General features: G+C 42.2%; 1 protein-coding gene across 1 annotated transcript in view; it reads right to left on the bottom strand.

The window, feature by feature from the left end:
• Nucleotides 1-985: 985 nt before the first annotated feature.
• pth2ra (parathyroid hormone 2 receptor a) overlaps nt 986-19,172 on the bottom strand; it is a 29,384-nt gene continuing 11,197 nt past the window's right edge. Inside the window, exons 6-13 of the mRNA XM_061088069.1 lie at nt 18,162-18,345; nt 16,100-16,253; nt 13,779-13,839; nt 13,211-13,277; nt 11,911-12,005; nt 8,380-8,518; nt 3,151-3,192; nt 986-1,372 (exon numbers count right to left, since the gene is read on the bottom strand). Of these exons, the coding sequence (XP_060944052.1) occupies nt 986-1,372; nt 3,151-3,192; nt 8,380-8,518; nt 11,911-12,005; nt 13,211-13,277; nt 13,779-13,839; nt 16,100-16,253; nt 18,162-18,345 (1,129 nt within the window). The remainder of the gene's footprint in view (nt 1,373-3,150; nt 3,193-8,379; nt 8,519-11,910; nt 12,006-13,210; nt 13,278-13,778; nt 13,840-16,099; nt 16,254-18,161; nt 18,346-19,172) is intronic.

The following is a 19,172-nucleotide window of genomic DNA, read 5'->3' as shown; positions in this document are numbered from 1 at the left end:
TCAAGGTCACCGAGATCCCACAACACACAGTTTTTGGCCATAACTCAATTCATGCACTGATTACGACAAAATAGACTTAACATCTTTCATTCAATCTTTATCTTCACTATATATTCATATATATATATATATATATATATATATATATATATATATATATATATATATACACACTATACGAGTCTGGACACACATAGATGTAAACTTCAACTTGACTAGTTGGTGCATAAAAGCACAATGTGGTTGTTCTAGTTTCTTTTAAATATTTTCAGTTTCATGTGTTTGAATGTGTGTTTTTTTTTGTGTGATTTATCATCACTCTCAGCTGGAGGTACTCATGTTTGATACAATCAATGTAACAGAAGGTAAAGTACACTTTATTGGAAATGCTGAAATAAAACGAGACTATCACAGTTTCACACACATTCAGCAGCGGCTGTTCCAACCTGCCGACTGGCCTCCTGCTGATGGGAGACAGCTGTGTTTCCTTTACTGAGACAAAACAAGGGTCGTTCTGTTTAGTCAATCAGTTTGTTTCTTTTTCTTCAGACGCCTCTCAAAGTCAATATCATTTTAAAGTGTTTCAGTTGGATGGGCCAGTTGGATTCCCCCATCAGGCTGCCTGTGACTTCTGTAAATGATGCTCACATACAAGAGATTTGCATTGTCCATCAAGAGCAGGCAGTATTTTGAATGGACAAAATTAGCTTGAGACAACAGCAGCTCAGGTTCACATGATCAGTCACGCAATATACATTTTTTTAAATCCTTATTTTGGTTAGTTGTAGTATCGAGACCCTGTGGCTGCTTTGTAAGTCATTCAACATTTCGTGTTTTGCTGCAGGGTTTTTCCTTTTCTTGAACACAGTCAAACTGTGTTGGTCTTAGATCAACTCTTCTGAATCACATGAGGCTGTGAAGGGTTGACGGCTCCACCTGCAGAAGACGACCAGTCTCTAACTTCTCTGTGGATGTTAGACAGCTGCTACAGTGTTTCCTCCTCGTCCTCAGCTGTTGCACTTGAATTGATAACTGGCATATTTTCCTTCAGCGAGATGTCGTCCACCTGCTTGGGGCCACTGTCCTCAGGCTCCTCAGGAATGGACGGGTCCGAGTTGCTGAACACGTAACCCGGGAGAGTGGCGTGCAAGCTGACCACGGGGGGGCCTGCGCGCCGATAAATTTGGCCTGAAACCAGTGTGGTGGAGCGTGTGGAAGGCCCGGCCCCGGCCAGGTGGGAGTGACTGCTGGTGCTGTTGTTGTTCATGCCCACAACCACGGAGCCGTACCGGTAGCGGCCGCAGACCACAGGCCCCTCCCACTCGAAGGCCAGGTTCCAGCGCGTCCACGTCTTCTTTATCTCTGTCTGGACCTGCGGGAGGGGGAAGGACAGATTCTATCACAAATAGATCACACAGGAAGTGTAGGATTGACATCTCATTTGAGATATGACATTTTAAATATCTGATTTATCTTGATTCGTAAATTTTTTCAATGGTTGAATAAATAAAATAGTCTTGTTGGAATCATTACTCAGACACACTCACTCCTAATTTGTGCTGTGTAAACAAATCGCCTCCTTGCAAACACACAGCGACAGGAGCTGCCCACTGGAGTCATGTTTCTGGTCATGTTAGTCATCTGAGTCCAATGTTTATCCTCATTTTAACTGCAATTAGTCTTTGTTTTGAATAATATATAATATGTGTATATATGGTATATAATATTATAATATTTTCTGTCAGTGGAACTTAATGCAATGGTAGGTTTTAAACACTGCGCTGACCTGAACTTGTTTGCTGGAAACAGCGCTCTACAGTTCTGTGCTGGCAGGGCGATGAAAGGCTATAACATGTGTGGGCTGAATGACGAAAACATCCATTAACATGTCAACTGTGTGGGGTTTAGTGGGGGATGTAATTCCACAAATGGAATGGAATAGTCATAATTATTTTTTTCTTCAGTGTGAAATCACTTGAAGATAAGAATTGTTGTGTTTTCATTAGTTTAGAATGAGCCGTTCATATCTATCTTCTATCAAGAGTGTGGTCCTTCAGATTAAGAGCAGGACTTATTGATTTCACGGTGAGATGTTGGAATGCTTTCACTCAAATATCCCCTGCCTGTGCTTCCATTTGCTCTGCTTGTGCTCAAACTGTGGGCTTGCACTCATAGTTTGTTACTTCAACTAATTTCCTGCGTTCAGACAAATTAAACCCCCGTCTCACTGTGGGTGTTGTTGGCAGCATCAGTGTTGTTGCCAGTGTCAGTGTTCCCATAATGTAAAGAAAACTTTTGCCGCTCTGCTGGATTCCTGCTCCATGAAGTTGTCGACATTTTTCCTTCAAGCACAACGAAGGTAAGCTGGTGTAACAATGAAGCCTCGGAGGGCGGGGGTGCATGAACACAGTTAAAGTTACCATCCATACGGGACACTCAGAGAGTGCAAGCGCAGGTTGAGCAGAAGCAGATCTGAGCACAATCAGGGACGATGTGAGTGCGACCGCAGGGTTTCGAACGAAAAGCACAAAACCTGAATGTGATATCGTAGCAGGGCTCTCTTAAAAACTCCCCAAAAAGATGTGAAATCACAGACGGAGTCGGAAAATTGAAGAATGAAGACCACAGGATTGGCCAATTGTGTTTTAAAACCCGTTGATATTACATGAATCATTTGGCTCACCGGTATTATCCAAATTATACCTTTTTGGAGCTCTAACTGAAAAAATAAAACGTGCTCCATTTCATTTTATGGTTGTTTGAATTTTCAGAAATCAGTCACAGAGATAGGTCTTACGAGGATGAGAAATGGTGATCGAAATACATAGTGTATGAGAGTTTTGTGCAAGCACAGAAGCCTGTAACATTTTCATACGCTGCTGTGATGAGCTGATCGGAGCCCATGGAGCTTGGGATTAATAATGATCGGCCTCTGTGTTATGTCCCCTGGGAACCAAAGAGTCATTACTTATTTTGGATCATTAAATTCAGGAGCAACCATCTTCATTAATCCTTTTGCCTCCACTCTAAAGCCAAACAACTTCTTCAGGCCTCATCCAATGCTGACTCAATGTCATCTGAAAAAAGTGCCAGAGCTGGTGGCGGCTCTAAACACCTGGACTGATCTACCTAAGAGAAGATTCCACTCACCTCACCATTGCAGTAGCAATAGATAATGGACACAAAGAAACCCTGAAAGAAAAAGGAAAGCTCAGATCAGAGCAGAAGTCTAAGAATTTCAATCAGTTAGTCATTGTCATTCCATCAGAGAACAAATCAAACATTAATGATGTTCCAGGTTCCCAACAATCACCTCTTTGCCTCTGAAAGTAAATCAAGAGAAACGTCTCCATACCCGCGTCTGTCGGTCTTTGTCCTGTGATTCTGTTGGTGTGTTGGTGTTTGTCTGAGGATATGATTATTGAAGAAAAGGAGCTGCCAGACAATTTTATTCTCACGGCCATTTAATGAGAAGTCAGTGAGCAAGCAGAGAAAAGCAGCGGGATTAATAACTTCTTTGTTCTAGTTTCATTGTTCTTTAAGATCTAACTGGTCCTTTTTTTAAATCAGACTTTTAAAAAGTTTTACAAGTTCTAAAACACTTTAAACGATACAACTTTACCAAATATCAATATCAAAGGTGTGATTGAAAGCAATCAGTTTTAAAGTTGCTGTGTTATTAACTTCTTTGGTTTATTTTAACTGAAAATGACTCACGCTGAGACACTTTGATTATTCTTTTTTTTTGTTTTTTGAAGTTGCTTTCACGAATATTCTGATCTGGATTCAACAAACTCAGACGGACAAAGTTGTGGTAAAGAAAACCATATGCTGACGAATGGATGAGTCATAACAGCAGCATTTTCTGTGACAGGTATAGAGAGGGAAGAACTCAACACAAAGTTTAACAACATCCTTATAAAACGAAGCAGTCTGTGAATAATACGAGGAGGACTTTCTGTGACCATCACAGAGATATTAGGAGAGATAATATTGTACATTATTCCTTAGAATAGTACACAGCGTACATTTCTGGTTGTCACAAAGAATGACCCCAGCTTCATGAAGGTGTAATTATTAAGATTTCTAATCTAAATCTAAATCTAAATTAAATATGATTATATGTATTTTTCTGTAGATTCCCTTTAATGGATTTAAAGTGTGTGATATAATGACTACTTCAGTTCAGGGACTTTCACCAATGCATTGTTTTGAAAGGTAAATGTGCACATTCGTCCTTTATGCTCCACAAGATTAAAGAGGTGGCTCCACCTGAGGATCTCAGGCTGCGAACAGGAACTGAACTTTTTTGTGTTTTTCCCTCCAAAGTTGCTTCACTGCTAAGATCTGGAGTCTCTTCACTTCTATAATTTACTCTTGATAATGATTCTGCATGAGTCATCATCCTGTTTGTGACCACATCACTCTGTGCTCCTCCAGTGCTTCTCGTGTTTTTGTGAATAGGATATTTTTATCCATTGAAGGGTCCATTAGGAATAATTACTAATTATTACCCGAAGATGAGGAGAGACGAGGGATCTTGGTGAGTTTTTATTTCAAGCTCTGTGACCGTTTTGTTTTTGTCCAACAAAGACAGTATGCTGAGCTATAGATGATATAATAATAATGATATTTGACCTTTATAAGTTAAGATCACACCCACACACATAGTTTGATTTTAGGGCCAAATCATGACACTGATCCCAACCTGTTACTGAGCTGCTTCTGCCTCACGGACTATGACACACAGATTAGATTCTGACTCTCTAAATAAACCAATATAAACAGCATATTCACAGTAAACAGCTGGTGAAACATGTTTGCAGTCATACGAGATGGTTAGGTTTATTGTGTTTTTATTAGGTTTGCTGTTTGTTTTTTATATTTATTTTTGCACTGCTCTAAGCATCGTCGTACCGCACAAGGACGAGGTGCTTTTACTACTGACTTTTACACTTTTTACTGCACTTCGGTCTCTTCGGATCACTGGGAGCATGCCGGCTACACACGCCGGCTTTGTTTACACCCGCGACCAGCTGATGGCCCTAAGGCACACAGCCCTCTTGGCCGGAGAGAGACCCATCATCCCGGAGGAGTTAAAGAGGAGATGGCGAGGCTGCAGAGCGGGGATTAAACTGAGGATGGAGAAGAGAAAGTTTAAACCCTTCATCCCTGCAGTCATCACTGGTAACGTGAGATCCCTGGCGAATAAAGTGGACGAGCTGGAAGCGCTCATCCGGACGCAGCGGGAGTACAGGGAGTCCAGTGTTGTGTGCCTCACGGAAACGTGGCTGCACGAGCACATACCGGACTCCAACGTCACCATCCCCGGCTTCCAGACGGTCCGAGCCGACAGAGACATCACCGCGAGCGGCAAGAAGAAAGGAGGGGGTCTCGCCGTGCTCGTAAACACCAGGTGGTGTCACCCCGGGCACGTCACCGTTAAACAGCGTGTCTGCAGCCCGGACATCGAGCTCGTCGCCGTCGGACTTCGTCCGTATTATTTGCCGAGGGAGTTTACCAGTGTTTTCGCCATCACTGTTTACATTCCTCCATCCGGGAACGCGGAAGCAGCGTGTGACGTCATCCACACTGTGACTGCAGGATTACAAACACAACATCCCGGGGCCTTCATCTTCATCACAGGTGACTTCAATCATGCCTCCCTCTCATCCACACTCCCTACCTTCTTCCAGTTTGTGAAATGTGCAACACGTGATAATAAGACTTTGGACCTGCTGTATGCAAATGTGAAGGATGCATACAGCTGCACTGCCCTGCCACCACTGGGCAGGTCAGACCACAACCTTGTCCTGCTCTCACCATCATACAAGCCTGTGGTTCAGCAGCACCCAGTCACAGTGAGGACTGTGAGGAAATGGTCTCCTGAGGCCATGGAAACACTGCGTGGAGCCCTGGAGGCCACAGACTGGGCTGCTCTGTATGAGCCACATGGTGAGGACATTGATGGCATGACTGACTGTGTCTCTGAGTACATTGGGTTCTGCATTGACAACACTATCCCAACTAAAGAGGTTCGCTGTTACCCAAATAACAAGCCGTGGGTAACCAGCGACCTGAAGGCCCTTCTGAACCAGAAGAAGAGGGCCTTTAGATCACGGGACAGTGCAGAGCTCAAACGTGTACAAAGGGAGCTCAAACGCAGCATCAGGGAGAGCAAGGACAACTTCAGGAGAAAACTGGAGCACAAACTGGAAGACAATAACACCAGGGACGTCTGGAGTGGGATGAAGGAGATCACCGGCTTCCAGAGGAGAGGGGGGGGAGCAGCGGGGGATGAGGGACGTGCGAACGAGCTGAACACATTCTTCAACAGGTTCAACTCCAACCCCCCCACCCCCAGCGGACCCTCCACTCCCTCCTCTGCGTCCCCGAACAACAACCCCCCACCTCCCCCCATCACCCCCTGCCCCCCACCACCCCCGTCACCACCTCCCCCCACCCCCCCGCTGGCCTTCACCACAGACCTTCCCACACCTCCCACCCCCAGGACATCCTCACATCACCCACAGCCCCCCACCACCTCCTACAACACACACCTCTCTGCACCACCCTCATCCCCTCCACCCTCGAACCCACCACTGACATCCCCCACCCCCCAGTCTGGACTCCACTTCACAGCCAGCCAGGTGAGGAGAGAGCTGGAGAAGCTCAAACTGAGAAAATCTGCAGGACCTGATCGCATCAGCCCTCGTGTGCTGAAGGGATGCTCCAGCCAGCTCTGTGGAGTTCTCCAGCACCTCTTCAACCTGAGCCTACAACTTCAGAGAGTGCCAGTGCTCTGGAAAACGTCCTGCCTGGTCCCAGTGCCCAAAACTGCACTGAGTCGTGTCATCTACAGAAGTTCTCTGATGACACGGCCATTGTGGGGTGTGTTGAGGGCGGGGGGAGGCTGAGTACAGGGACCTGGTTGACCGCTTTGTGAAGTGGTGTGGGGAGAACTGCATGCAGCTCAACGTGTCGAAGACGAGGGAGATGGTGGTGGACTTCAGGAGGAACAAGCCCCTGCCCTCTCCTGTCTGCATCGGTGGGACGGATGTGGAGGTGGTGTCGGCATACAAGTACCTGGGTGTCACACTGGACAATAAACTGGACTGGTCCACCAACACACAGGCCGTCTACAAGAAGGGCCTGAGCCGGCTTTACTTCCTGAGGAGGCTCAGGTCCTTCCACGTCTGCAACAAGATGCTGCAGATGTTCTATCAGTCTGTTGTGGCGAGCACCATCTTCTTTGCTGTGGTGTCCTGGGGTGCGGGCATCAAGGCAAAGGACGCCAACAGACTGAGAAAACTAATAAGGAAAGCAGAGTCTGTGGTTGGCTCTAAGCTTGTCACCCTGGAGGAGGTGGTGGAGGACAGGATGCTGGCAAAACTGCTGGCAATCATGGACCATCCCTCTCACCCCCTCTACAAAACCCTGGACAAGCTAAGGAGCAGCTTCAGCCACAGACTCATTCAACCCCGCTGCTCGAAGGAACGATACAGGAAATCGTTCCTCCCAACTGCAATAAGACTGTTCAACTCCTCTACCTCTGTCAGAGCCACCATCACAGAACTGCACTAAACCTGTCTCCTTGCACTGTGTACCTGTACAACACTCCGCTCCTTATACACTTACTTCACATCATATGTGATATGTGTTCATATAAACCATATTGATATTATATATCATTTTATACAATAATATTGTCTTTTGCACACTGTCTACATATTCTTAGACTCATAGTATATTATATTACCTATTGTATAGTCAAATACTTATATTCATATTCATACTTCTACTATATATCATATACTCTCTGTATATTCTTGTTTACATAAGTCTATATACACATATTTATTTATGTGTACATGTTATAATTACTATTATTATGTCACCATTACTATTATTATTATTATATATACTGTTGCTGCCATTATTACCATATACTGCTTTTATATTGGTATAATTACTATCATATATAAATATATATTATGTTATATTATATACTATATATACTGTACTATTCTTATATACTGTCTAACAATACCATTACCATCATATCAGTACTTTTACCATCATCTTGCCAATGCACCTTATCTACCTATTTTATTGTATTTTATCTTGTGCTTCTGTTTTTTATTCTTTCTACCTCAATATTTTTAATTTTATTCTATTGTATTGTATTGTATTTTATTGTATTCAAATATACCGGCTGCTATGACAACTTAATTTCCCTTCGGGGATGAATAAAGTACTCTATCTATCTATCTATCTACTTCCACACAGAAACTCTTTTACATCCACACGGAACCGGTTAAAGCCGCAGCCACAGTGCAACACCACGTATTCAGGGAGTGCCAGGACCAGAGGAAGTACCTGAAAGGAGTTGAAGAACAGCTCACAGTACATGCGGACCTCCCAGCTCGGCCCCTCAAACGTATGAGGCATCCCCACGAAGATGATGTAGTGGATTCCAAACACCAGCACAAGGACGAGGGTGGACTTTGCTAGTTTCCTGTAGAAACAGACACACAGATACTCAGCTGAGACTCCTTCCTTCACATTTACAGGCTTGATTCATTAGTACTTTTGACTGAGAACAATAACCATTTAATAGGAAGTCTTAAAGTAGGTAAATGATAATTGATCTATTACACATCAACCACACACTCACTGACTAGTTAGAGGACAACCCGCTCTACCTCCTGAGCCACAGCCGCCCAGGTAATAATGTAAGTAGCTGTTTAAGTACAACATCAACTGTGACAGAAAGATAATGACCACATAGTAAATTATCATTGTAATTATATAAAATATTCCTGTATTGCTTACAATTACATTTTATGGAACAATCTCTAATGTTTGACAGTTTGACAGTAAATATGCAAAACTGTAATGGTTATAACTGTTATGACAGGAGGGACAAAGTTCAGCAGCAATTCAGTTCATTTTTAATGGTTAATATAATCCTCCATTTATTTTGTAGTAATGATTTTTCTTCCCGAGCTCCTTCCACAGTTTGACATTTCCCCCGGCTTGGAAACAAAAACTCAATAAATGTTCTATTATAGAATTTACTCTGCTTCCTGGGCTCTGCTGCACTTTCCAGTCCACTGCCTCATGAATCCTTCTAACACCCGGGGTCTCTGTTACCTGAAGCATGTACCAGCTTTCTGACACGTTGTCGACCTCAGGCTGAACACAGACAGCTCACTTAAACATCTGAATCATGGAGTTGACGCGAAATTGAATATTATCGTTAAAAAAAATCCCCCCTTTTTCTCCATATTCCCTGGTGGAGGCACATTTTCTACTTCACTCACCTTCGATGCTTTGACTCTCACTTTTGGATGTGAAATCCCAACTGGAAGATGATCAATTTTCATCACTTCCGTTATAATTGCACTCAATTTCCATGCAACATCCAGATACCAACGCACAGGAAAAGGTGTGCTACAGGTGCACAGTGATCCCTTCAAGCAACGTCTGGCAATTTCAGATAAACATTGGAAAACCGAGCGTGTACGTGTGGGGCTGATTTACATACAGATGCAAACGTCTGAAAGCCACAGAGCCATCAACGCAGCACAGTGACCACTTGGCGAGCACGAGACTCATCTGGACGAGCAGACGATCGGGGCGTGCAGCAATAAAACTGATTATTTCCTGATGGGAAGCTGGTTTTTTTGTTCTTCCCTTTTGGTCTGCAGAAAGCCACGTACACTCTCACAGTGGAGATGAGGAGTCCAGCTCTCTGGAACCCATACTGGGAGAGGTAATACTTTGTAGTCTGATGAACCCATTGAAGTCTCTGCATATACCGACATTTAAGTTTTGAAAAAGAAAAGAAACAAATACAATAAATATAATATTAATAAACAGGAGTATGATCCTACTCTGCCTCACTCTCTTCACATTCCATATATATGTAAATGAGAACAGGACTGAGCCTAAAACTGGTATTTCAATGCAATCAAATATTCAGATGCTTTTATCATCATTTAGTAATTACCTTTCTAGACTTCAGAATAAATTTGAGTCCAATCATCTGTGGTAAATAACTTAAAGACATTTACGTTCTTCTTTGGTTTGACTTTTTCTAATTACCCAATTAAGTGATGTAAGATGTAACAAGTGTTTTTCTATCTGCATAACACTACACATCTTTTTGAGCATGAAAAACCTGACAATTACTGAAGCCACAACTGGTAAAGAGTTCACAAACTTCACTAAAAACAGGTGCAAACATGTGATAAGACGAAACACAAAGGTTTTAAAATGAGCCAAAAAGCTGGGCCATGGAAGCCTCCTTTTCATTCGGAGGTAAAACCGAGCGGAGCCTTTAAATGAAGATGGACAGCGTGTCACCACCTCATCCCACTGTGCAAAAAATCTGCCAAATTATCCTCAATACGGGCACTGCCATCTTGCACTTTTTGACATCATGTGGAGCCACAGTATCAAGATCCCACCAATGTATTCGCTCAACCCATTACGACTCAGTTTTAGCTGTCAATCAAGGCATTTCACCGCATTTTTATACCATCAAATAATAATTAACACTTGAACAAACATTAGTGTGATAGGAACTTTGTATTGCTGCCTGTGCCTGATCTCTAAAGTCTCTAAAATTTGCATTCTTTTGAAATAGTTTTGTCAACAGTTTATATTGCTCACCTGCTTATTTGAGTTTTGTTTGAGTCTAGCCTCAGTTCTTCAGTGTGTACGACTCATGGTGTATATTTTGCTATATCTTCCATCTTCGCTCCTAGTTTACTGCACCTGATCACTATCATCTTTTCTGACATATTCCGCTCATCTACGCACTCATAACAACCTCACTCGCAGTACAGCGGCCCCTCTTCCTGAATAGAACACTGCAATTATGTCTTTTTTATCTGACAGATGGATGGCACCATCGGCGGGAGAGAATAAAAGTGATAATTGCTGATTTTAAAATACCAAGTGATGCTAATACCCATCTGTATGTGAGCAACTGAGCATACAGACGTGAATTTCCACTTCTGTGAGGATCAGTCGGAGAAGGTTGGGAAATGTTCAAGCCTCAATGTCTAAAAAATAACTTTACGGAGCTGTTCAAAGGCTCGGTTATCAAGTTCAGTTTTACGTTTGAGTAAGTGTTTGGCATTTAGTAGGTGAGATGGTTTATGTATGGGGAATTCATCAAGATAACTATATATCTAGAAAATTTGACTATATTTATTAAGTTTTTAAATCATCACGTAGATTATCTCAAGGCACTTTACATCGTAAGGTCGACACCAAAGCCAACAGTTTCCACAACGACCACTGGGGGCTGTGGAGAGATGAATAACTACTACAGAAACAGACTGAAGGTGAAAAAACACAAATGTCCAAGCGAGAGGCTCCAGACATTCTCCTGAGTATTCCCTGCCCTCTTGCAAAAACGTGGACATTGTGTGAGTGAGCCCATGTGAGAGCACAGCAAGAGATTCTGCAGAGAATTACCAGAGAGCAACTTGGTGCATTGATGACGTGTCTAATATGTGACGGACACACACAAAAAAAAGCCACACACTGAGAATGACGTCAACTTGGAATGGGAACAGGATCTGAGAGCTGATGGTGATAAGGGCTGAGTCTGGTGTTGATGAACACAAGATCTCTGCTGAAACCTCCAGGGACTTTTCAGTTGTGAATGTGGTACCGTCAAAATCCTGACCCCATTGCTTCCTGGTCTGAAAATGGCTCAAAACGTGGTTGTTTTGTGATTCAACTATAGGACTTCATATACCCAGAAGCCCCTTGATAGCTTAAACTTATACAGTGAAAACAGATGAATGGAACTGGCACATGACTTACAAAAAAAGCTCCAGCCTTGGATATAAAACAAACAGCTGGTGTTATAGATAAAGTTAGTCCAACCTGTACTGTTTCCTGGTGTCGTATCGTCCAGCGTTTGTCTCTCGGATTTTCGTGGCCAGGACTCGCACAATGTTCACGAACAAGACAAAGTTGAGCTGAAAAGAAAGAAAAAATTAATTTCTAAAATTAACACCGACAACCTCACGTCCTGTCATTGCACCTGAAGGGACGAAAATCACTTTCAAATGATCGTATCAAATGAAATGTCACAAATTATACAAACCCATCAAATTTGTGTCACTCGCTGGATTGTTTCTACTTGGAAGAAAATTAAAGTGTTCTACCATCCACCATACAGACTGTAAACCAGTTGATTTTAGTTGTAAAAGTTGTAATTAAATAAATGTTTATACCAACACTTGCATCAAAATTTCTAAAAAAAAAACAAGTCTCCGCAGCAGAAGTCAGGTGAATATAAATATGGATGCTCATTAATTTCGAAGACGCCAACATGTGCATTTGCCCTTTTTGCCAACTTCTGGGATTAACACCGAGAGGCTAATGAGACCAGGGCAAAGTAGTGTAATTTAAAACATGCAAATTGAGGCTTGAGCTTCCTTCTGAATCTACATCCTTTCAATCATACGCTCGGATGAGTTTGAATGGAAATATAAATACAGCTTCAGAATACATACAGCCGGCAAGACAAACAGCACTTTGCATGCACATACAATGCATCTCTAAGAGGATAAATCAGAATGGGCAAGTATAAATATTAAAGATGAAAAAAATAGGAGCATTAACACAGGACGAGAACAGCAAGATGGTTTAGAACAAGGACTCTACTAGTATACATATACTAATATATATCATTATATTATTTATGCATTGTGGACAGTGAAGAGGTACAACACATACTTGATGTATTTCAGATTATGAATATATTTGTCTGTTTATGAAGTGTTAATCAGTCTCTGCTCAAAAAGGAGAGTTTTAAACAACAACTTTCAGTTAGTAGCAAACGTCTTTAAACCTGTAAAAAATACTTATATGACATTATTATGTTATTTATCAAAATCACCTTCATCTTGATATGTTTATTTTGCTGCTTTATTAGTGAAGTACATATATTTATTTTTATACACTTCAACTCCTGCTTGGGATAAACTCTTTAGGAAGAGAAGTTTTTACCAAGAATGACCATGACTCAAGATTAGAAAAGTACGACTGAATACAATTTCATGTCATTCGTTATTTCTGCCATAATTAAAAGCTGCACATATGTTAGAAAGTATTCCAAGTTTTCACGACGAGGGTAAACTCTGAGGGTAAACTCTGTCTCTCACGCTTGCACTCTTACCCCAATAGCTGTCAGAATGGGAACCTGGTAGATCCACTTAATGTTGCCGGCACTTAACTCCCAACATCTACAGTTGATGCAAACAGGAGAGGAGCAAGTCAAAAGAAGCAGGGAATACAAAAGCAGCAAAACATTAAGATTGGTGGAGTCGTTCAAAAAGACAGAGAGAGAGAGATGAGACGGAGTAAATTGGCTCCAAATTAACGTTTATATTCAGTGTGAAGGGGAAGAGGGAGGCTAGGGATTTCACTTTTGTTATAGATTATTAACAATGACACAAACTTTTGGGTTTTTTAGAGAAAGGAGAGAAAAATAAAGATCACTGACAGAGGAAAGAAGCAGCTCGACTGAAGACTTCATTTACACACCGCTCAGAAAACTTCCACTGTGAGTCAAGTCATGCATGAGTGATTGGATTTCACTGATCCCTTAAATGTCAGTTTTATTAAGCACTAATTACACCTTTTGTGTCTCCTCTCATGTTTATTACAAGCCTCTCATTTAGACTTGTTGACCTTTTCAATCACGAAGTGATAAATGAAACACAGTAAGACAGGTTCTCTCTCACCTCGCGTCTGCTAGTGTCGCCCTGACAATCGCCCACACTGCCACGAAGACTGCTGGAACACCTGAAATTAGAAATCACACCGACCATGAGCTGTGATGTCGCACTGATGTCACAGACAGAGTTTCCTTGGCCTAAGTTATGGTGAAAGTCACATTTAACAGTCACAGTGCATTTCCCACACGTTGTATTAGGTCCCAGGAGAATTTCCCGGCTTGTCGCGCTCGTCCCATAATTTCTGAAATGTGGCCAGCATCAGACAATAATGTCAGCTGGTCACGGCCCTAAAGTGACTCACATGTGCAGAAGGACAACGTGTCGTACTACATCACACACAGCTAGCCACCACAGGGAACGTAACAACAAGTCGGCATGTATAGTTCCATGTGTAAGTTGTTGCAACCGAAGTTATGAGTCAATGATTAGCAGCAGGAGAGTGAGGAGAAACAGAGCCAGGTTGTCAATTGGCTTCATGTGGAGCAGTGGTCGATACCTCTGTACAGATGTGTGTGTGTGGAGGAAACAAAACAGCGCAGATATTTGGCATAACTAGCTCGTTAGCTTTGTCACAGGTACACAAGGAATCCTGGGATACGCTTGCCTGAGAAGTACCAGATCCTTTGTAGCACAGAAATGGAAGGAGGCATTTCTTGGCTGCATTAAAAAATGTGACAGCCTCCGGCATTTGCAACCTTTGAATTAGGAAGTAGCTATTTACTAGAGATATGAGCTCTAGGCGACACGCTTTCGAGTCACATGAATGTATCTGACTTAATTGAGACAAAGGGGAAGAACCCACACGATGATGTTGAGGCAGCGATTTACAGTAAAGCACAATTTACATTAAACAACTATAAGTAAGGGCTCATTGTGGCTTGAGGCAGAAAACAGTTAAAAAGCAGAGCGAGCAGACAAATATACAATTCTAGAAAATTAGATGAAGATCTGCTGAACTCAAACTTGACATATTTCTCCCATTAGCAGCCAAATTAATTGTGATGGGAAAGGTAAAAGCTCTCTCACAGGCATGATAGTGATCCTCTGCATATTGTTATCACCTGTGGCGTCTGTTCTCCAATAATTTATGCACAGTCCCTTACAGGCAGTCCACATGCACTGGTTTCTGGCAGCTGTGTTAGCCGCAGTAATTTAAATTTCTTTGATTTCCCAATTCTCAGAGCAGCGAATCCTAGTTAATGCATTTTGATATGAAACGTTATCTGTTCAATGGGCTTTGATTGTTATCTCTGATACTGTAGAGTCCTGACATTTGGTTAAGTACATAATCCGACTTTAGAATAGCGGAGAGGGCTTGGATCAGAGACTTTATTTAAAGGTTAACGTAGACTCAGGGTCTGGAAATGTCACTAATGCCAAACTGCCTGAAACCTGTATTCTCTCGAATGACCAGCAGAAGGCGACTCCACTGGTTGAGCTTAACTGACAGTCTTGGCCAGGGGAGGTTGATGTTGTAGGGCAGAGTCCAACACTCATTTGGTGTTGCGACCATAACCATAAAGCCTTCCCATCGGCGAGTCGGTAATCGTGACCAAATTACTGCCCGTCAACCAATAGGCTCCTTCTGCCGCCTCCCCTTTCCTGCTAGCTCCTCCCTTTTACTCAAAGAGCTGTGAGCCTTCTCCAAACCGACGGCACGTTGCTCTACAGCCCAGCCAGCAAACCTCTCTCCCCCCAGTCCTGAAGGAGACTTTCTTTCAAAAGGTTGAGCACAGCCTTCTTCTCACGGGACTTGAAGCACCAGCTTTATTCTTTGAACATGTTGCGGACAAATTCCTGGCCTAAAAAAAAGAGAGAGTAAAAAACTCAAATACCATCAAAATGTTCTAAAACTCTAATCTGTAATGTTTATTTTCTGATCAATATATATGACAAATATCTTAGAGCTATAAAATCACTGTCAAAAAACTACATTCAAGATAATGATATTCATTATGTCTGTAATTCATTTTCTTCTTTTTCGCAAAATGTAAGAATTGCACACTGTCCAGACTTTTTAACGACCACAGACAAGAAAATTATATATGAGGGTAAGAAAGCTGCTGTCACCGCTGCCTAATGTTCCCTAATACATGGCTTTCTGCAAAGAAAGAGTACATCGATTCAATAGAAAATTAATGCATTGTACTGTGTGTTATGCATGATAATTCAAGCTGATTTGCAAGTATGAGTCATACATCAGCTTAAACTTCCAGCCTCTTTGCTCTAGTTGTTGGAGGCAGGTCTCAGCGGATGGTTTAATCACACTGCGCCGTGACATTGGAGTTAAATAGAAGCTGTGAGAATTATGTATATGTGCTGCTCACCCCATCCGACGAGCGTGAAGCCCCACAGGTACTTCGAGTCCGATCTGAAGGCCATGAAGATGAGGCTGTGAAGGTACAGGCCCTCCACTAGGATCCAGTAGTAGTTGGTGGCCAGGAAATAGATGAAGAGCAGCACGGTCACCTTGCAGCCGATCTAATAATGAAACACCAACATCTTTCCTTTTGATCACAGACTTACTTGGACGGGCTTTGCTGCAGCTTATTTCTCTACCTGATGAAACATTGTGATCACGAGCAGTTCTGATCTTGCATCACAGGTGCCCCCCTGAGAGAGAAGGTGATTGAGCTACATTCCGTTGAACCTAGCTGAATAAATTTGCACAGCAATGAAGAAAGGTTCCTGTTAATGAGAGCCAGTAAATTCGGATTTGCAGCGTGACGTTTGTCTCAGACATTTAACAACAGATTCAGAAATAGAGTGAGTTGTTAAGGATAAGCATTCAACTAGCGTAGCACACATTAGAGCACATTCCTCATCCCAGGCCAAACAGCAGCCTCAATAAAATACATTTAAATTCACAAGGTCCAGATATTTCTCATAAATATCAGTCCCCTAAACATCAAGATCCATTGATCATACTTGGAGAAGTCAGCACGTTGAAAAAAGCCCAATCTTGCCATGTTACAGAAAGATAAAAAAATGTTCCTGATCCCAAATAGGGATTAGTTTTACTCTTATCATGGGATATGATTGATCTGTATTAAGAGCGGAAAATTGAACATGATTCTTATCCAAAACAGACAGAATCCCCGGCTCTGTGAACGTTTTTCCCCTCAAGTTGTCAGATCCGCTCGCAGCCTCAGGGATATGTGTTTATAACCTCACACCTCACCATAACCCTTAAAAACACCGGACTCATGCTGGGACTCGAAAGTTAACAATCAGTGAATTCTATTTCTAGAGGTTGTTTTTCTAACGCAGTGTATGTCCAAAGCGGGATTATGTCTCACGCCACACTTTGATGAAATTAAACTACATAAAATAGAGATATGGACAAGAATAAGGAATCAATGGGAATATGAATAAATGCATATTCACTGTTGGCAGGGTTGAAGACGCTGGGTGAGTTGGCACGTTGCTTAATTGTCCCCATGGGAACATCAGCCTGAGCATGTGTGACATGTGAAGCTGAGCAGACAGGACTGTTAATGTTCATCTCTAACCTCCACCTGCTCATTCTCTCTTTTCATCCAAGCACAACCTGACACCTTGGAAGCTGTCAAAGTTTTAAATGTTCCCTCGCCCTCCTGTCATTCAGCTGTCGGTTCAGTCCTGTGATCAATTAGTGACACACCCCCACCCCTGCACCACCTAATTCATTGGACTGGAGTCAAAGTTTCCACCGGGGATATAAGCACCGTGGTCGATTTCCCTTTTGTTCACAATCAATTATAATCAAAACACATTTGAAACAAAAACAGACTTTTTCAGAATTTCAGAATTTAGTTTTGGCTGCCAGGCTTTTACTGGTCATTAATCTCTATCAGTTTTATCATAACTATGTACGTCCTTTGTGTTGAAATGTTGTGCATTAATGAAGTTATTATCATTATTATTATTAATTTCATCTCATTGTAAAGTTTTCCTTCTCATTTTTTCGCTCTATAAATATCTCCTGAAATAGTAGTTTTAAATCTTTAGTTTCACAGTTGTACATTTTGATTAAACTGAGGAAATATCAGTTACTGATATTGATGATAGTGTTTGACTTGAAGTACATTCCGCTGTCTTTAATTAGCATATTGCCACGTCTCTTTTTCTCCATATAAGGACATCCCTTTGTTATGTGGATAGCGGGGGGGCTGAACAGAGAAGTTGAAGTTATAAGAAATGGCACCAAAAGGCAAAAAAAACCAGAAGAATATCAACACAGCAGAAACTGAAATAATTGTTTTGTAACATGTAAAAAAAATAAAGGGTTTGACGAAGTTGATGCCAAAAAAACAATCGCAGACAAGCACAAACATATTTATCCTCCTGTTTGTGCACATGCTTCCCTGTGGAACTAATATACTGTTTGAATAAGTTAATCAAACTTACGTATTGAGACTTGTCCAGAGATGCTATGCTAACTGTCTTTAGATTGTCCAAAAGGGCGGAGTCAAAGTCCTGCAGCCCGGCGCTGGAGTGGACGACCTTGTCCTTCACGAAGATGCTGACGGCTCGTAACATGAAGGACACAAACAGGTGCATGTGGATGTAGTTCCTGGTGCAGCGAAGACGCCTAAAGAGAAGAAAGGAAAAAAGAAGAGCAGCGACTGGTATGAATTCATGATCACATTCACTTTTCATTTGAAAGGAAAACACTGATGCATTTGAGCGCATTGGAATAAAAGCATCTTCACTTGGGAAGAAGTCCAAGGCTTCAGGCCACATTGAGTAAATTAACTAATGTGGGCAACTTCGTGGTGATCAACAAATTGTGATAAAGTTAGATGAAAAAAACATCTGGATCGCCCCCTGGTAGTACTCACCAATTCATTATTTTCCAAAAAATGGTTTCTGGGTTTGTAGCCAATTCTCATCACAATGATGTATCATCAATCACGCCGTCCGCTTCAATCCGGTGTTTTCATGCTACTGTCAACCTCACGGCCTAATGAAGATAAATCTAGACCCTCAGAAAGTGCAGCCGACAAGTTTTCTGCCACAACAATGTTCTGGACAGCGGATCTGTCTCCTGTTTTAAACTGATCCTGCTCCTTTCTGCAGAGAAGACAATCTGTCCTGTGAATCATCATCTTATCAAGCAGCACACTCGTGGAGACAAAGACGTTGTCAGATCTTCAGATGTTCAATCGAGCCACGTCACAAGGTTCCTGCAGCGGTTTACTGTTGTCCTTGCCTCTGTCTCCCTCATTCTGAAAGCCTCTTGTTTCGGGTGCAGAGTGGTCAGTGTTAGGAAATTGCCCTTTGGCTGAAGTGCTCCTCATGCAGGACCGAATACAACCACTGCTGCAGTGGTTGCTTCTAATTACCAAAGAAAGTCCTCCCGTTCTGTAAGGATGCTGAAGTGTGTGGGGGGGTAATTTCCTCAGCAGTAAAGTTTGC

This window comes from Limanda limanda, chromosome 16 (assembly GCF_963576545.1).
Source record: "Limanda limanda chromosome 16, fLimLim1.1, whole genome shotgun sequence".
NCBI lineage: Eukaryota > Metazoa > Chordata > Actinopteri > Pleuronectiformes > Pleuronectidae > Limanda > Limanda limanda.
This window is presented reverse-complemented; position numbering and strand designations above follow the sequence as displayed.